General features: G+C 40.9%; 1 protein-coding gene across 3 annotated transcripts in view; it reads left to right on the top strand.

Annotated features, from left to right (window-relative positions):
- SCAMP1 (secretory carrier membrane protein 1) overlaps positions 1-17,901 on the top strand; it is a 573,188-nt gene that overhangs the window by 150,801 nt on the left and 404,486 nt on the right. For all 3 annotated transcript variants that reach the window (XM_085632265.1, XM_085632264.1, XM_085632262.1), the window contains one exon: positions 16,409-16,486. Coding sequence is in view for 1 of the 3 variants with exons in the window: in XM_085632262.1 (XP_085488388.1) it covers positions 16,409-16,486 (78 nt within the window). In the remaining 2 variants the exon portion in view is untranslated. The remainder of the gene's footprint in view (positions 1-16,408; positions 16,487-17,901) is intronic.

Raw genomic sequence — 17,901 nt, 5'->3', positions numbered from 1 at the left:
ACTAAGAAATATTGTTGTTCCTTGTGAGGACATAAGAACCAATCACAAAACAATAAATATTCAAAACATGGGTATGTATAGAAAAGGGTTTTATCTTTTGAAATTTATCAAGGGTACTACACAATTATACAAACAATGTAACGAGGAAAATAAGTACAATTGTATAATCCTTCAATGTTTCTATTGTAAACACTTCTTCGCATTGTACATTATTTTCCAGAAGAGTGTGAATGTCGACGTTTCAGTCTCTATGCATTTGTCCATGAGACCATCTTCAGGACTATCATAAATTTAACAGTTGACCCCTAGTGAAACATGAAATAAATAATAATTACCATGCGTGAATTTAAACTATACAATTCCATAATTTACAGAAAATGATTGATACACCGTGCAAAAAAATTATCATTTCTCAATTCACAAAATTTCACATCAATGAAGTTAAGATCTCAAGATGCATATATTCTGTAACATCCTTAGAACTCATAAATAGATTTCTATCCACAAGAGCACAGACATTGATTCTAATGTGTCTGATTTTATCAAAACCATGATTTTCATAGATCTTTTCTAATTTGGCACTATGGTTTAATCTAGAGCCAAACATCATGGTATTGCATTTAAATTATTTTGAGATTGATTTGTACATGAAGCAAAGAGAATATATTATTAAAAGTCCTCTTATCTTATAATTCATCAACTACAACTTCAAACAGCCACATCGTATATTTCTAAAGTCTTTTATAAAAGAGTTATGTTGTGAAGCCAGAGCAATGGTGAATACACATATCTCACTACCATCTTAAAATGCCTTGCCATTATTTCGGATTACTTGGAAGACCTATTTCTTGATTCTCCATGAATATATAAATAGCAATCCTCAATAAGTTTCATTATAAGAGTGATATTTAGCCATCCTTACTGATCTGGTATTATAGACTGCCTAAATAGTTACATGAGAGCCACTCATAATAACTATCCGTTTTTAACCTGTTTACAAATGCCCCTAGTTGTATTGTCCATTTTACTCATTAAAATATGGACCTATACTTTCTGTTATAACAAGTGTGACTTAATCAAAAAGGAAACAAATACCTGAATGGCATTTCCAAAGTTTCAAGAATTATAGAATACAATTGATACGTATATGTCAAATCGACAATACATCAATTGGAGTTTATTTATCTTTGTCCATATATGTATTAGTCATTTAATCTCCTTACCTACTTTGTTTAAGGTGAATAATCGTCAAAAGATACAGGTAAGTGAACTCTGGTGCTTTTTGGACGGTGTAATTCAATTTCCAGTCCCCAGCAACTTCTCAATTGAAGAAGTTTATTCTAAAAAAAAATACATGTAATTTGAGTCAATATTAAATTTACATTGATACCAGACATTGAGTATAAATGGCCCTATGTTTTCTAAGTCATACCTGTTAAGTTTTGTAGAGCAGCGAAAATTCTGCAGTCGGATTAGTATCGACCCAACTGCCGGTTTGAGCTAGCATTTATACTTTGTTTGGAGCTCAAAAGAGGACTAGCCTCATGCATCTCCTTAGTAATGGATCTCACTGTGGCGGCCATCTTGAACACCCTTTTTCCTATTGGTATAATACTGTTTATTTACAGAGTGTCTATTCTTATTAAGGTATGGGGCAGTTTGGTGTGAATTATATCCTCAACTTTTATATTTGACGATCGAAATAATTTTAAACTACTATTAGTATATGTTACTTGTGTATAGTATGAATATGTCTTATTTTTCTCATCTTGTAATGATTCAAACATGAGTTATACAATGATTATAGCCACTTAAAGAACACATTAAATATACACGTACTGAAATCATTCAAAATAATCATATAGGATTAACATCCACATTTCAAATTAAATAAATAAAAAATATATAATAATAATTGTGAATAAATGATATGCAATGTACATCATTTATATCGCTACGGATACCCAACCTTTTTTATACAAATGCATATTTTTATCTTCAAATGACTCATATATTTACATCAGTCAGATCATGTGTATAGCCGCTTTATATATACATGATCCGTCAATTTAAAAATTACTAAATTGTTTCATATAAATCACAACTATGATTATGAGTTTTATTCTACACAAAACTTGGCTTGTGATTTTAAAAATGTACCTATCGGTTGAGGAAATCCACAAGACAGTTCAGGAGATTAGTGCGGGTAAAGCGATGGGCCCGAACGTGCTCCCGATTGAGCTATTCAAACCAATGGCTTTCAAATTAGCACCCCACTTGATCAATTTATATAACGAAAGCTATGAAAATTCCCTCCTCCCAGAGGATATCTGAGCGGCCACTATTGTGGTCATCCATAAACCGGGTAAGCCGGTTGAGGAGTGCGCCTCGTATAGACCTATTTGCTTGATTACAGTGGAGGCTAAAATGTTGGCCAAACTATTGGCGACTCGTCTGCTCCCCTATCTCACTGACTTGATCCACCCAGATCAATCGGGATTCATGCCTGGACGGAACACAGCGCACAATCTGCACGGTGTGCATGGGGTGCTGGGCCGTGTAGACACAATAGAGGAAGAGGTGATACTACTTGCTTTTGACGCCAAAATGGCATTTGATACAATAGCATGGAAGTATTTGTTTGCAGTTCTTGCCCGTATCGGGTTTGGACCGAAGTATATTGGGTGGGTCAAACTGTTATACATACAACCTATGGCCAATGTTTCAGTAAACAACCATCGCTCCGCTCCTTTCCCCCTGTGTCGGGGCACAAGACAGGGATGCCCGTTGTCGCCCCTCCTCTTTGCCATGGTTCTTGAGCCTCTGGCGGTTTGGATCAGGGGAGACCCAGGAATTAAGGGTATTAGATGGACTACTGACCACGAAGACAGCATATCGCTGTATGCGGATGACATTCGGCTGTATCTGGCCTCACCGGCGCTCTCACTTCGCCGTGTACTCCATATTTTTCATATTTTCGGGGCACACTCTGGGTATCAGATAAACTGGTCTAAATCCCAGATGTACTTCCTTTGGGGAGAGCCACCGCAAAGTCCTGGGGGATATGATATTCCCGTGGAGTCCCTGGGCTTTCGTTACTGAGGAATTTTTATAACCACTAATGCCACACTATTTTTTTAATGAAACCTGATGGGGCTGTTACAGAAGTTTTGCTCAGACGTCGCGCATTGGAAGACGCTCCCCCTTACTCTGTTAGGACGTGTGTCGTTGTTCAAAATGCTCGCTCTACCACGCTTCCTTTACGCCCTACAAAACACTCTCATTCCGGTGCCTAACACTTATTTTCTGCAGATTGAGGCAGCAGTGAGGGATTTATTGTGGGACAGTAAACCGCCCCGATTAGCCTTGGCCAAGCTTACTATGGCATGGTATGATGGGGGTATTGGACTGCCGGATATGCGTCTCTATTATCAGGCTGCACAGCTCACGGCTATCAACTGTTGGGTGTTCGGACGGCACGATGATCCCAACTTTCGCACTAATCACTGGTTGATGGGGCAGGGAGGCTACAACAGAGCGCTCTATGCAAACCACAGGAAATTGCGCCTGACCGGCCCCACGGCGCGTACAGTGGAGGTGTGGCATGGGGCGCAATGATGGATGGGGTGGCAGGGGTGCCTTACAAAGGCTACCCCCTCTATGGGAGCCGGTCATTCTGGGCCGACTTAGTACCTATGCAGGGTTTGATAAATGGGATACAATGGGGATCTCCACGGTGGGCGATATGTGGATTAAGAGCAAGAAGACGTCGTTCACTGAACTCCAAACCAAGTATCAGCTAGCACCATGAGAGGGTTTTCGGTATATTCACATCAGCCACGCCATTGACACCGCCCTCCCTAAAGATACTCCCCCTCCTGACTCCTCTCCTCTGGAAGACAGGCTCTTGCTGGATCCTATAAACCGCAAGGCCATCTTACTCACATACAAGAAGTTGATCAATAATCGGACCGATCCTATGGTAAAGCTAAGGGTGAGCTGGGAAGCTGATATGGGAGAATTAGCCGACGAAGACTGGAAGGAGGTGTTGTCCTCACCCCGAGAAGTAGCCATCCCGATGCGACTTCGCCTGGTCCAACTTAAAATTCTTCACCGGGTATATTTTGATGCTACACTGCTTTACCGACTGGGCAGGAGACTTCCACTCTGCCTCCGACACTGCAATCAGACGGGTACATTCTTACATATTTTATGAGACTGCCCTCACATACAACAGTTCTGGACGGACGTCACCAGACAGTTGACTAGGACTTGTGACAAAGCCATCCACATGAGTCAGTCCCACACTATCTCCTAAATATCTGGGAGGCAACTGACCTCACACAAGCTGAACAATCCTGGGCCACGATGGGGTGGAGTTTAGCGAAATTGAATATTGCTCAGAAGTGGGGTGTAGACACCATACCACAGCTGAGAGATTGGGCAGAAGATATGGACCATGCCATTATTGCAGAAAAAATGATCTATAAGGGGAGGGAATGTCCACGCAAATGGGATCATAAGTGGGGGCGCTGGAATAAATATAGGCGAGATATGTGTTTCTCAGACTGTGGAATTGAGGAGGGAGAGACTCTTGGAGTTAGATGCGGGAGACGACGAGATTGTGGCACATAATGGGGCCAGTCGGGAATTAACATGGATTGATGAAGTTTCCTGACCCGGGGACATAAAGCGGCCCGCCTACTGACTGTTGCAATGTTTTGAAGTGTGTTCTTCTGGGCTCCCACTGGATCATCAGCTAAAATGGTAATGCTGTATTTATGAACATTTTGCTTAAGATGTCAATGTAATGTCATAATTGCTGCTCATTGTTTCTAATGAAAATTGTTTAAAAAAAAAAAATCGATTGTCAATAGCTGGGAAACTACTATCGCTTATAGTTCTACATTAATAATGGATAGTGTGAATAAAGTTGGAAACCTGGCCAATCACCAGCCTGGTGCCAGATCCTTCAGAGATTTCATTGTTTCTTCTTTATCTATCTAGACCTAGCTGGGTTTCATCGTTTGAGGTGGGTAAAAAGACAAGCATCTATGGACAGATGTCAAGAAAGTCTCAGCTGGTGTGGAAGTACCTTTACAGAGCTAACAAGCACTACATTTGAGCAGCAGCCTAGCTTGTCAGTCGCTATAATGCTGCCTCTTATAGAGGCAGCTTAAAAATGCTGTTCTGTTGCAGAAAAGTGAAGTGAAAGGGAGAATGGAAGTAGCTAAGGAAGGCCCTGTACAGCCATTCAGCAACACTGAGCTTCTCTTTATATTTAAATTTCTCCAGATCTAATGTATTTTATCATTTGACTTCAAGTTTTCAACACCATGGTTTTAATGTTTTAACTCCTTTGTGTCTAAACGGACAACATCTGTAAGTAAGTATCGTTGCACGAGACGTCCTAATTAGTGCTTCAGTGGGTTATGTTCAGTATGTCGGTGTATTTTTTTAGGTTACCTGTTACTCCATTCCGAGCTCTATTATTAATACTGATTGTAGTTTTGAAGGGCACCCATGCCTGTAGGATTCAGAAGGGTAATTAAAACTTGTACTTGATCTGTGTTGCGCGGTTTCCTCTAGCCAGACTATTATTCCCTTACAGTGTTAAAGATTATCGGAGCATGGCCTCACATCAGTACAGTCCAGACCAGCTGTTGCATGCATGCAGAGTCCATAATCCAGAGAGATTACATGGGATTGTGTTTACAAGGGCTAAGCTTGTGTCTGTGTAAAGTCTTCACTCGGTGTGAATACTGCGCTATGAAACACATTGTGTTGAACTGTGATTAAATTAGAGTGGGGAATAGTGTGTCTCCCCGTGATAAAAGGAAACGAATCATGCTTGCAACTCAAAGGACTCTGACAAGTATGTATGTAGGCTTTGAGTGATCACATCATGAAACATTTATGATTGTTGCATGGTCGGATTGGATCACAGCTTGCCCCGGGCACTTCCAAAATAGGTGGCCCACATTCACGGGACGTGCCATTTCATGAAACACCAGTTGGTTACTCTGAGGTCTCATTTGTAGAGAAATGTTTGGTAAAATAAGCATTGTAAAGCTTATAGAGCCAGTAACATTGGTAAAGACTAGGAGCAGTGAAGTTCTGAATAAGTTTGCAGTCTTAACGCCCTGCACAATGTAGTTAGATGCTCTCCCCCAACCAGCCATGTCCTTGACTGATCATCACATAAATTAGAAATCAAGTACAAAGTCATGGGGAAAGGGTTAAACTGGAATCTCTGGGAATAGAACATGTAATAACCAAAGTAAAAGGAAGAGCAGCTCTGAACCTCTGCCTGAAGAATAAAACCTCTAATGACAAACAGTAAAGGAATACATTTTGCATATCAGCCATAAAAACATTTTGCAAAACACTCAAAAGAAAATAAAACTAGCACCCTAAAAAATGTTGTACTTTTCCCTGAACGTAAATACCTTTTGCCGCCTTGTCCCACCTCCCCTCTTTCTTTGTGTGCACTACTCTGGTTAGACAGTGATCCCCAGTTCTGCTGGGATGGGTGAGAAGAGGAGGCGAACAGAGAGGTAAAGAGGTGGTATAATGAGAGAGGCGAAGTAGAACTAGAAATGTGGTAGTGATGGGTGTGATGGGGAGAAACGTAAGGTAAAGACAGAAAGATCAGGTAACCGGAAGAAAAGATTCATAACTATAGAATGAGAAAGAAGTTGGTAGATAATGAGTGTAAGACATTTTGGTAATACTTTATGGTCCTAGAAAAAACACAAGGAAACCTGCAAAGTGAACCTTCTTCACTTTTCCTAAGAGAATATGTATCAAATGCCACACAGAATTCGGAAGAAGCAATAAACACCCTCTTCTCAGAATCATGGTTCAAGTGACCTGCAGACAAGTAGTGATGTGGTTTAAATATTCCCTCACAATTCTTCACATGTACCTCCATGTGCAAGACACATGCTGTAGTACCAAATCTGAAGCATGTTCTGTGGGCCACGTGCATAACAAAACACAACCAACCATAAAAAGAAGCACAATACTAAATGCCCCTCCTCTTGCATGCAGAATAGAGCCATGTGTTTGGGCATAATAGGGTTATGCCCTTAGACTCGAGGCAATTATCTTTTCAGAAAAGCTTCTGTATGGATGGCAATACCATCAAAAACATAAAATCAGCAAAAAAGACACATAACCTCAGCATGCTAGAAAAGGCAATCATGCTGCACAGAGAAAGAAGTGTCAGATTCTCAAATTTTGTGTAGGTCTCGATCAGGGACGAGCTAAGAATGAAGCTCAAACAGTTCTCTTTTGAGAAAGCACATTACACAGAGTCTTAAACATAACCTGAAATCAACACACACATTCCGGCCTAGGACCTAAAACCAAGTCCAGTCAGAAAGACCTTCAAACTACAGCCAAAAACTAAACAAAAGTTACTAATTAATATCCCTGGCATATGGAGAAATAAGTCTCTCGTCTGCCTTTTGGCTGAGGCCTTTAAAATAGAGCTAAAATGTTGACTTTCACACAAATGAATCCGTTTAATTGTGCAAAAAATTGGTTGCAAAAAATCTATAAAAATGGTTCCTACCTGTTCCTTCTTATTGAGAGGAAGAGATCGGCTAGCAACACACTGCCTTTCTGGATGATAGCTGTGGTAAGTCCGTAAACCTTTGGGGGCAGACCTACTGCACTGAGCCTAGTCCTGGATTTTCTGGATGTGGTGGGACTGCGATTTCAGAGCACTAAATGTGGCTTGCAGTACTGCGTTACTCGGCCTGCTTTGTTCAGCCCTGTGGAGAGTGGGATGCCAAGGGTATTAGATGGCCCTCTTGAGTTGGAGCTTGGCCTTGTGGTGCATCTAGTTAGAAGAGTAACTGAATAGAAAAGGATGGGTGAACACTCTATAGTTCTGTATGGGAGGGTCAGGATTGTCTTCTGCCGAAGACTCTGGAGATGGACTGGGCCATTGAAGGCTTAAGCATGGATTCCTTCCTCTTGGAAAGGGAAGAAAAAGGTTGGGGGCTAAAGAGATGAAGATGTAGGCTTAAGCAGCAGCCTGTTGAAGCATGTCTTCTGGGCACCTGAGGGCTAGGAAGGTCTTCGCTTTGACCTCCTGCTGCGACTTCTGGATTAGATCCTCCTGGTGGTGGGCGCTGTAGAGTCCACCTTCAAGTTGTCTGATGCAAGCTGCTGGCCAGCTGCTTTTATGTCCCTCACCTGGCTAACGTGGGTGTGGTAATTAGGTAAATAATTATAGCAAGTAGATGAACAAAAGGTAGGACAAATACTAGGTGTACAATAAGAAAGTAACCATTCTCAACCGTAAGAAAAGGAAGGGGGAAAGAATATTTCTTCCACACACAAATATTGATTAGAAAAATATATAAAATGTTTATTTTTCACTTTTTATCCTTCATTGGAAACTATTGAGTTGTTAATTATTCTTTGTTGCATATAATTCATCATTAGACATTTATACAAACATTGTAGACATATAGAACAGATAGAGACAATACAGTAAATAAAGAACATTAGACAATTAAATAAACATATAGAGTTGATAGAAGCAATGTGGTAGATGGAGAACTACGCGTGTTTCGGCATACAGCCTTCGTCAGGAAACCGTCTATTGCTTAAAGCTGTGTAGAATATATAAACAACATACAATGTGGTGGTTACATTTTTATAATTATGATTCAGATACACCTAGATTTGAATATTTATGGTCTTTTTACATTTTTATAAAAAAACACACATAAATATATACATACATATAATACATTAATTCAGACATGTACTAAATGCTACTAATAGGCAAGAAAATACAGAAAAAGAAAAATCATCATTTTATATGGTCATTCATTGCTTATATTTTTCAATATCCAAATTGGTTTCTTTGACATATATGGGATATTGATGGATTATTGTCAACCGCTCCTAAACAAACACAAATCTGATAGCGCATCAATACTCAGAACATAAGTATATACAATAATTATATCCTATGTTGCTCAATTTTTACACATTTATACATTATATACAATCTTATTCGTTTAATGATAATGAGACAAAGACGATATAATAGAATAGAATGAAAAATATTATAAATGAGATTAAATGTATTAACGAACACAGTTTAGGATATACTTCAGGTGAGAAAAGTAATAAACAAAATTATAGAGAGCAAAAACGTAATAAGATAAAAGACAAGAAAAAGTAAAAGGTGAAAGATCTATAGAAACAATAACCAAAGTGAAATAGAGGGCACTACAACAGAAAGAGAGAATCATAGACTGTTAGTCAAAATATAAAACTAGAAATACAAATCTCAAATTACCAAATTCAATGGACACATATCTACACTACTGCATAACAATTCTACTCACTTGCTCTATATTAGTATAGAGTTCCTAGATCGGGAAGTCCCAGATGGAACTTCGAATCGTAATTGCTTCAAGATGTAAGTTGGGCAAGGCAAAGTTATAGAAGACCTCCTACATGGATATATAATAAAGATATAAAGAAATGTAGATAATTAGAATAGATACAAAGACCTAATGAGATATATAACGGAGCGAAAGAAAAACAATTACAAAGGTATGTACTTACTATTTCATGGTTATATATTCATGATTCATACCAATCTGTCAAAGTCTGTATATATCTTTATATTGTTTATATCGCTAATCTCGACGACTTTTCAGAGTGAAATACCAACGAGGATGACGATGGATACTATAAAAGACAGGAGGGGTGAAAAGATACAGCCAAAACCGTCTAGTTAAATTGTATGGTGGCAGACTTGTTACCAAATAAAAACCGCCATATTACTCCCTCTTGAACAATTTACTTAAAAATTGACTCCTGATAGGTCCCGATATAGATAAGGGGTCCGTAATGAAAAGCGACGTGATAATGTTAATGTGGTAATCAGGAGGCGGGATCGAAATCTATGAATTCTCACCTCCACTTCAATCCAGCAACTGTGTTTAACTGGCTGACTGAGAAAAGGGGTGTGGTCAAAGCAGCGAGGAAGAAACCCATAGGCCTGCTGTTTTCCCACTCATGGAGGCAGTGAGGGAGGGGTGTGGCCATATGGAGGGCAGGCAGGAAATGTGAGTGTCCCTGTCTGCTGGGGTGGGAAAGGAAAGCCACAAACCTCACCCAGCAAAATCCCCCATTGCAGGCTGAGGAGGGAGTTGCTAAATGTTATCTTAGGGCACGCTTAGACTCTATTTGAATAACAAAAAGAACTTAGAAGTAGAATGCTGCATCCAACAAGAGGCCCAGAATGACTTGCGTCAGACCGCAGCCTCCACAACATATAAAAACTAGACAGTGATGCACTAAGGGGAATTAAATGGAAATTTTGCATCAGTGTTTACTGAAACAATTAATTTGTCCCTCTGTGAAAAATGAGTCATTTGGTGAGATGAAATGGCTACAACACCTGATAAGGCTAGGTTTGTTACTGGCATGTCTGATATTTTCATTTTCTGATGGGTCCAAAATGAAGATAAGTACCCAGGTCCGGTATTTTTTGTGTATGTACTTTGGACAGTAAACCCAAGAGAAAGCACCTTAAGATGTGTTTTGAAGCTGCCTAAATGATCCATGACTGATAGTCGGGCCACTGGAATTATGCGATTGTGCAGCTGCTGCGATTTTTGCATGATAATAGGTTTGTCGCATTTGCCACATAATTCATCATCTTCTGCGTAATCTGCAGATTTTAACAAAAAAATGTTTTTGTTTCTAGCTCAAACAGTCTAAAAGTTACTAAAAATGCAGCAACGCGTGTTGCCCCACTGTGGACGGCCTTTTGTACAGGTGGACTGGTCACCTTTCTGTTGCTTATTGCTATATTTGAGTGTTAAACGGGTACTAATGAGGTGTAACCTATGCCTAGACAGGATTTCCAAGTTTAAAAATGACGAAATAATGAAGTAATACTTTTACAAAATGTGTCACATTATGCCCCATAGTTTGACTTTTCTTGCCGCATACTTTACTCAACCCTGCTACATAATTTAGCCATCTCCTGCCACATAATTCCAGTGGCCCTGCTGATAGTTAAACTAAATAAAGGCATAAAAGCTGCGTTAAAAAATACGGGCTTGGTTTTTATAAAGGTTCCTCTTTAATTATCATGTTCCCTTTGCACAATCATCAAGCAAGAACAAATGGCTATTTTTTATTGTTGTTCTTCCTTTTGACAGTTTCATATAGTGTGAACTCATCCCAAGGCAAAGGCTATTTGAGCGCTATTCATGAGCACCAATTACAGTACACAAGATACATTTTTTTTAATTTAAGGGCTTGGGAGATTAAGAGATTTGCCCAGAATCGCAGGATGTTGACCATATGCCGGGACTCAAACCTGATCCCCCCCCCCCCCCCATTTCTGCAACTCTGACCTTCATGATTCACATGCATATGCACACGCAAGGCATGGAAGTGGGATGATATTGTCCTTGGGAAGGACATTTAGGCCAAGCTGACAATGGCCTACAGCCTGAGCAACAGCGAGGCTCCTTACTAAATTACTCAAGCCCTCCCCTGCCTTAGGGCAACGACCTGACAGGGGAAGGGATTAAGCATAAAACACAGCTTCTGGGCCGTCCACTGGGGAGGGGGCTGAGGTGAAGATGGCCCAAGTCCACAACATCACTTGGCCCCCAAAGCGAGGCCACCCACCATGCCCTGAAGGAGAAGGGCCGTGGGTGAGGTGTCAGATAAAAACACTGTTGTTGGGCACCGTGGGTCCCAGAGGGGACGAGGAAAGAATGGGTCAATGGTCTGAGCAACAGCTGGTCCCCAGGGAGGCCAATTCTCGCATACAATCACCCCCTCTCCAGCCCATCATCAGGGTGATTGCTTGGCAGGGCAGGGGGCCAAGGAGAGGCCACAACTGATCATTGCCTAAAGGCCATATGACACGAGGCTGCTTTAGTCTCCCTGTCCAGTGCCCTCTGTGGGCTGGGAAATAAAAAAATTAATTAAAAAACGGCCATCAGGGGGCACGGAGACACCGGCCCTTTGGTCACTGCCTGACTACACTCTTTGCTAATCCGTCCCTAGATCGTTGTTGAGACAACTGTGTCACACTGAAATTAAAATGTTTAAATAGTTCTGGCCCGGTAGAGTTTAAAAGAGATGGTGTTCACTACATATTCTGGTTAATGTCCTCCTCTGAAAAATCTCTCCTAGAGGCTAGAGTTGCCGACTTCACGCATCTCCAGCAAATTAACTGAATGACAGTGAACAGGTGGATTCCAGAGCTACATGAAGGTCCTCCTGGGACTAATAAAGATTGAGGGTACTCCTAAGGAGATGTAGCAAGTTCTCTCTTACGGTGGGCCCAAGAATGTGCCATTTGTTTGCGTATGCTGCCGCCCAAAAATTGAAGACTGTGGGTGGTCAGGCTCAAAGGGCATGGGACCAGTAATGCACTAGATGATAACAGTGGTTCAATAAAAATATTTATTAAATACAGTAAAAATTCGTTTGCCCGAATATATATCTTATTTACTCTGGTTCTAAACATGACGTTTTTAATTAAACATAAAAAATTCCAAATACTCTATGCATCATTCACTGGTTTGATATAATAACAAAATTCCAGTTAAAGTATGTAGTAGTGATCTGACAGTGCGGATCCAGGAAATCCAAAAATATGACACGGTTTACAATCAGTGGGTATAGATATTTAGTTTTTGAAAGGAGATGTGTCACAGTCACAAAGTGGTTTTTGTTGTATTTGTGGACTTTCAGTTGTTATGGTCGTACTTGATGTGTCAAGGACCTTTCGATCCATACTTACCAGCAGTCTATGATCATTAGCCTAAGGAATTAATGAAGAGTCTGTAAGTAAAACACAGTTTTGGGTCCGAAAAACTGTTTAGGATAATTGCTACCAAGAGAGTGTCTAGTGGGACGTGCACTGCCATTGGGCCAGTAAAGAGGGTGCATGCACGACAGCTTTTGTGATCTTGCTAAATAATACTTACGAGTACGTGTTTTGCTTTGCAGACCTACGAGGGAAACATTCTTATTCTAATGTGGTCAGTAATGGAGGTTCACTTGTGGTTATCTTGAAGCAAAAATGCAGGAATAGGAATGTTCCCCTTTCAGTTGCAAAGGGGATACTTGTATAGGTTTCCTCTGTGCTAGGGAAGGTGTGGTGAATATATGGGTGCTCTAAGCGCCAGGAGAAGTCAAGAAAACGAATGCAAGTGCCATCTTTGAGAGACGGTGTGCCATAGGCACAGGCTTTTTGGCCACATTGTTTTAAAGTAAAAAACAGCAATTTATGTGCACACTCTATCCAGCAACCCAGTACATTAGGTAAGTGTGTTATGCTGCAGTGAAGGGAGGCGAATCAGTGCTTACTTTTCAGCCAGTTGAATAGGTGTGCTTGGCCCCAGTGATAGGGGCAGATGTGGATAATCCTGGGCCCAGTGACAGACGTGCACTATCATGTGCTTGATCTAATGAACACGTTTTTTCAGTATTTTGAGTACTTTGAAGTAAACACGATGTGCTGCTTGTACTGTCCTAATATGTTTCACCCCTCTCCCAGGCGCATCCATGTTTCTATCATCTGGTTTCAACTGACCCTCACACCATAATATACCATTCTATGAGCCGAATGTTATTTTGAAGTTGTAAATGTTATGTGTAAACCCTCCATTACCGTCCAGGAAGCACGGAAGTAGACTTAAGCCCTTGCTCCTGGAATCCGTATTAGAAACATACTTGAGAAACCTGGACCGGTAAAACAGATGCGTGTGCATGCTTAAGTCCTGTTAAAGATGCAGACAAAAACGTTTTCCCTCAGTGCTAGGGAGATGTGTGTGTGCTGTCGGTGCCATTGAAGAAGGCACATTAGGGTAGTTAGAGTTCTCCCAAGAGGTATCTCTGACCCCTCCCCCAGTGGAGTTGGTCCTTTGATTATACATAAACTACCACAAGAGGAATTTGGCGGCAAAATACGGGCTGGCTTGTGAGTGGGAAATTATGAGTTTCTTGGAAATTAGATTTAGCCATATTTCGAATTGAACAATGATTTGATGGCTCAACATTGTACTGTGTGAGGCATACAAAGCTTTGATCAAAGGTTAGGTCTGATCTTTTCTTGCCGCCAAAGATTGGCAGTGATTCTGGAGCTTGAGATGGCAACTTTCAACCTGAAAAGCGATTTGGCTTTGGTGTGGGATATTACAGACAATTCTATACCTCCCAGGCCCCTTCAATGACGGAAACAGACCTCTTGCCCCTGTTGGAGAAGTTGTGTGTGTAATCCTGATCTCAAGAATACCATGACTCCTTGAAGGTAGAGTTAGCGGTGGAGAAGTTCAGGGATGCTCTTGCTGTGATACTGCGGTCAGTACTACCGGGCCTAGCAACCTCCCAGCCGTTTTTTACATATTTTTTTTCACCAAGTTTCTCTCCTACTGCCACACCTATTGCATTGCAGCAATTAAGGGCTGCCGGGAAGCTCACTACCTTATGACCTCAGATGAGGATTAATTTCAGTCATCCGGGCAATCCCTGTGACCTATGTGCATCCTATTTTCCCGTTTCTTTAATCAGTGTAGAGGTCAAAATGCTGGCTAAAGCTTTGCAACTAGGCTTGCAAGGGTGGTACATCTTCTAGTTCACCCAGACCCAAATGGTTTAATGCCAGGCAGTACACCTGGTATTCTGAGAAGGCTCTGGTCTGAGCACACAAGCTCATATGCGCATGTGCCTTGGTGCTTGTGGATTTTGAAAAAGTGTTTAATTCCATTAGATGGGGCTTTCTTTAGCGTGTATTGGCTAAAATCAGCTTTGGACCATATTTTCTTATGCTTGTCCAACTCCTTATCCTGAGCCCTTGGGCCAGTTTTTCGTCAGTTCTCGCTTATCTGACCTATCTCAATTGGCAGAGGTACTCAGGAAGGATGTCTGCTGTTGCCGCTATAGTTTGCACTAACGATAGAGCCATTAGCACGCTGAATCGTTATAGCGTTTTTGGATTAAAAGAGATGGCTTGGTCTAGCTGTTTTATTGGAATCGGGGCATTGAAGATAGTGTGTGCCTACACGCAGATGACATGTTATTCCTTCGCTATCCACGTTGGACATGTAACAGACTGACAGTTCTAGACCTGTATTGTGAGGCTTCTGGCTTTAAAGTTAATAGTGACATCTCTCATAGTGCCAATTAACTTGGAGTTATGGAACTGACAGCTCATAAAGCATATAGGTTTGCTTAGGTATCTAGGAATCTGTATCACATTAAACCCATTCCATTTCTGGAAATTGAATTTAGTTTGAACATTTAGATGCAATTTAAAATGTTACATACATATTATTGCATTCCGATGAGGCTTAAGAAAATGGGTAAAAGATGTACTATATACTGTCCCAAATGCAAGTTGGATAGTTAAAACTTGTTTTACATGGAATGGAGATGCATGCAGATCACAAAATACTGGTACACTGTGAAGTCCACACTTGCACAAGTCATTGTTTGTCCTCTTGAATTTTCACTTCGAGTGGTGATATTAGGCAGGTTGGGGGGGTAACTCGAGGCATACACGTAAGCTGGTGGGGACGTGATACTTAATTTCAAAAAAGGATGTTGCTCGTCACTGGTTGATTAGCAGCACCCCCCCTCCCAAATTATACTGTGGCATGGATAGATGTGCCTGTGTACAAGAGTAGAGGATGTCCAAGGGAACCTCAGAATATCTGGGGACCATGGCTAGAGCACCTTTATCTGTAATATACATAGCACCGACCCATGGTTTTATGGAGTGTATGCAAGGCATGGGAAGCGTACTATATTTATGTAGTATAGTAATAAGGTTGATATGTAATATGATACTGGCCCTTGCTCTAGGTGTTAAAGTGGGGTCATTACGCATGAAAAGTCAAAGTGGTTATAAAAAAAATGTGATGCATATTTACATTAATCAGAATTCCCAAACTTCCAAAACCAGTGTGATAAAGGATATCTGTGTATGGCAGTATTTTTATTGTATTGTAATACTTGACCAGGGTAGCAGTTTCTTCATGGATTACTAAACTGGTTTTAGGCGGTAATTAGCAGCTTTTTGATCCCACGTAAAAAAAATGTTTACTTACTGAAATTGCAGAAATGTTATTTTATGAGCTGAATATTGAGTTACATTTTTTGAGGGGTCAACAGAATGTGTATAGTGTGGAAGCCAAAACAGTACACAAAATGGAGGAACCTGCTGAAAACTTATCCACAACGTCAAAAAAATATTTCAGAAACCCGCTTGTAGCTAAGACTTTATACAGTGCATGCAATGCATCCTTGTGCGACATCTAAATAAAGTTGCTGCATTATTTCTGGTAACACATTTGTTAAATACACCAATTGTGTATTTTCTTTTGTTTTTTAGGATCCATCAGTCACACAGGTTACGAGAAATGTTCCTACTGGACTGGAAGAATACAATCCTTTTATAGATTCAAGACCAGTAAGCATATTTTATGTGTTCAATCTGAGATTTTCACGAGATATTCAAACATAATTGGGTGTATTTTAACACATATTTAAATCTCAAGGTGTTCAATTATTTACCATAGAATATCTATATTTCCTTAAGTTAGTGATGCCAAAATACTTCACAGTGGCTTGCAGCTAGATGAATGGGCATGTCTTACAGGGTCATGAGAGAGCCAACAGCAAACCTGATCCGGATACTTAAGACTAAGGGGCACAATCTGAGGGTATTTTAATGCTATTAATCTTGCCATCGCCAATCTCCCTCACCTACCCTGCAGAAATGCAGAGCATACTGCACATATTCAAGAAGGCCACACAAAGTGGTGGCCACGATGAACTGTTGGAAGTGAGAGTGGAGCTTCAAGAGAATATGTCCCCTCTCACATTCACCCGAGAAGTCATTGCTCTAGCTCAGAGCTGAGCCCTTTGAGCTTACCCCACTCAATCTCAAATGGTGTACCTGCGCCATAGGGCAGCAGCGTCCTGACCTTAGTCTGATGTGGCAGCAGGCATCTTAGGCTTTTGCAAGATTACAATATAAGGCTTCCTTGGAAAGCATTTGATTGCACTCATCCTTGCAGTTGGATTTACAACCATGGCTGACCCGCACCGTAGTGGGGGCATGAAGTTAGAGTAGTATTTTTAACAGTAAACCCCTTAAAAGACTGTGCTCTTTAGATGGCATGGTTGAGGGAAGCCAAAGTTAAACCTGCAAAAGAGAAATACAGGTTTTTCCACCTGACCGTTGATTGCAGAGTGCTATCCCAAAAAAACTTGAAATGAAGGAGAACTCCCGGGTCGATCATCTGATCTGCAGGTAAACCTAACTACTACAAGAGGTAATTTAGACCGTTGAATGTGTGCAGTTGAGAACTGCATCAAGGGTATGTTCTTGAACTGCAAGACCAGAGCAGCAGTTTGTTGACTAGAACAGAAAGTGCTGGCACTTGAGACTAGTGCCCACGACCAACAAGAGACACAAAGCAATAAGGCCCTCAAAGAAGCTGGGGTAATGATCATAGTATGAATGAAGGGTGAGATAATGGAGAAGGCCTCCAAATCCATATACTCGGAGTACCAATGTTCCAGGAGGCTAAATTACCAAAGGTCTGGATTCTTAGCTTCCTAAAGGAAGATGTACTAGCTAGTGATCAACCATAGGGCTGAAGATCCAGAAAGTCTTCTGCGTTCTCACTAGAAGGTCCGGACCATGAGTTCCGGGCTCTCGGACTATCATTCCATCACTGAAAGAGCCTTTGCAGAGGAAACTGGAAACTTGTTCTGCTTGCATACTGAGTTACTTAACGTGGAGAGCATGTCAAATCTTCATCTTCACTGATTTCAACCCAATGATCCAGGAAACATCAAGATTTGTAATGCATTTAA

This window comes from Triturus cristatus, chromosome 2_1 (genome assembly GCF_964204655.1).
Source record: "Triturus cristatus chromosome 2_1, aTriCri1.1, whole genome shotgun sequence".
Lineage (NCBI taxonomy): Eukaryota > Metazoa > Chordata > Amphibia > Caudata > Salamandridae > Triturus > Triturus cristatus.
Note: the sequence above shows the minus strand (reverse complement) of the source record. Positions and strands in the feature narration are given on the sequence as shown.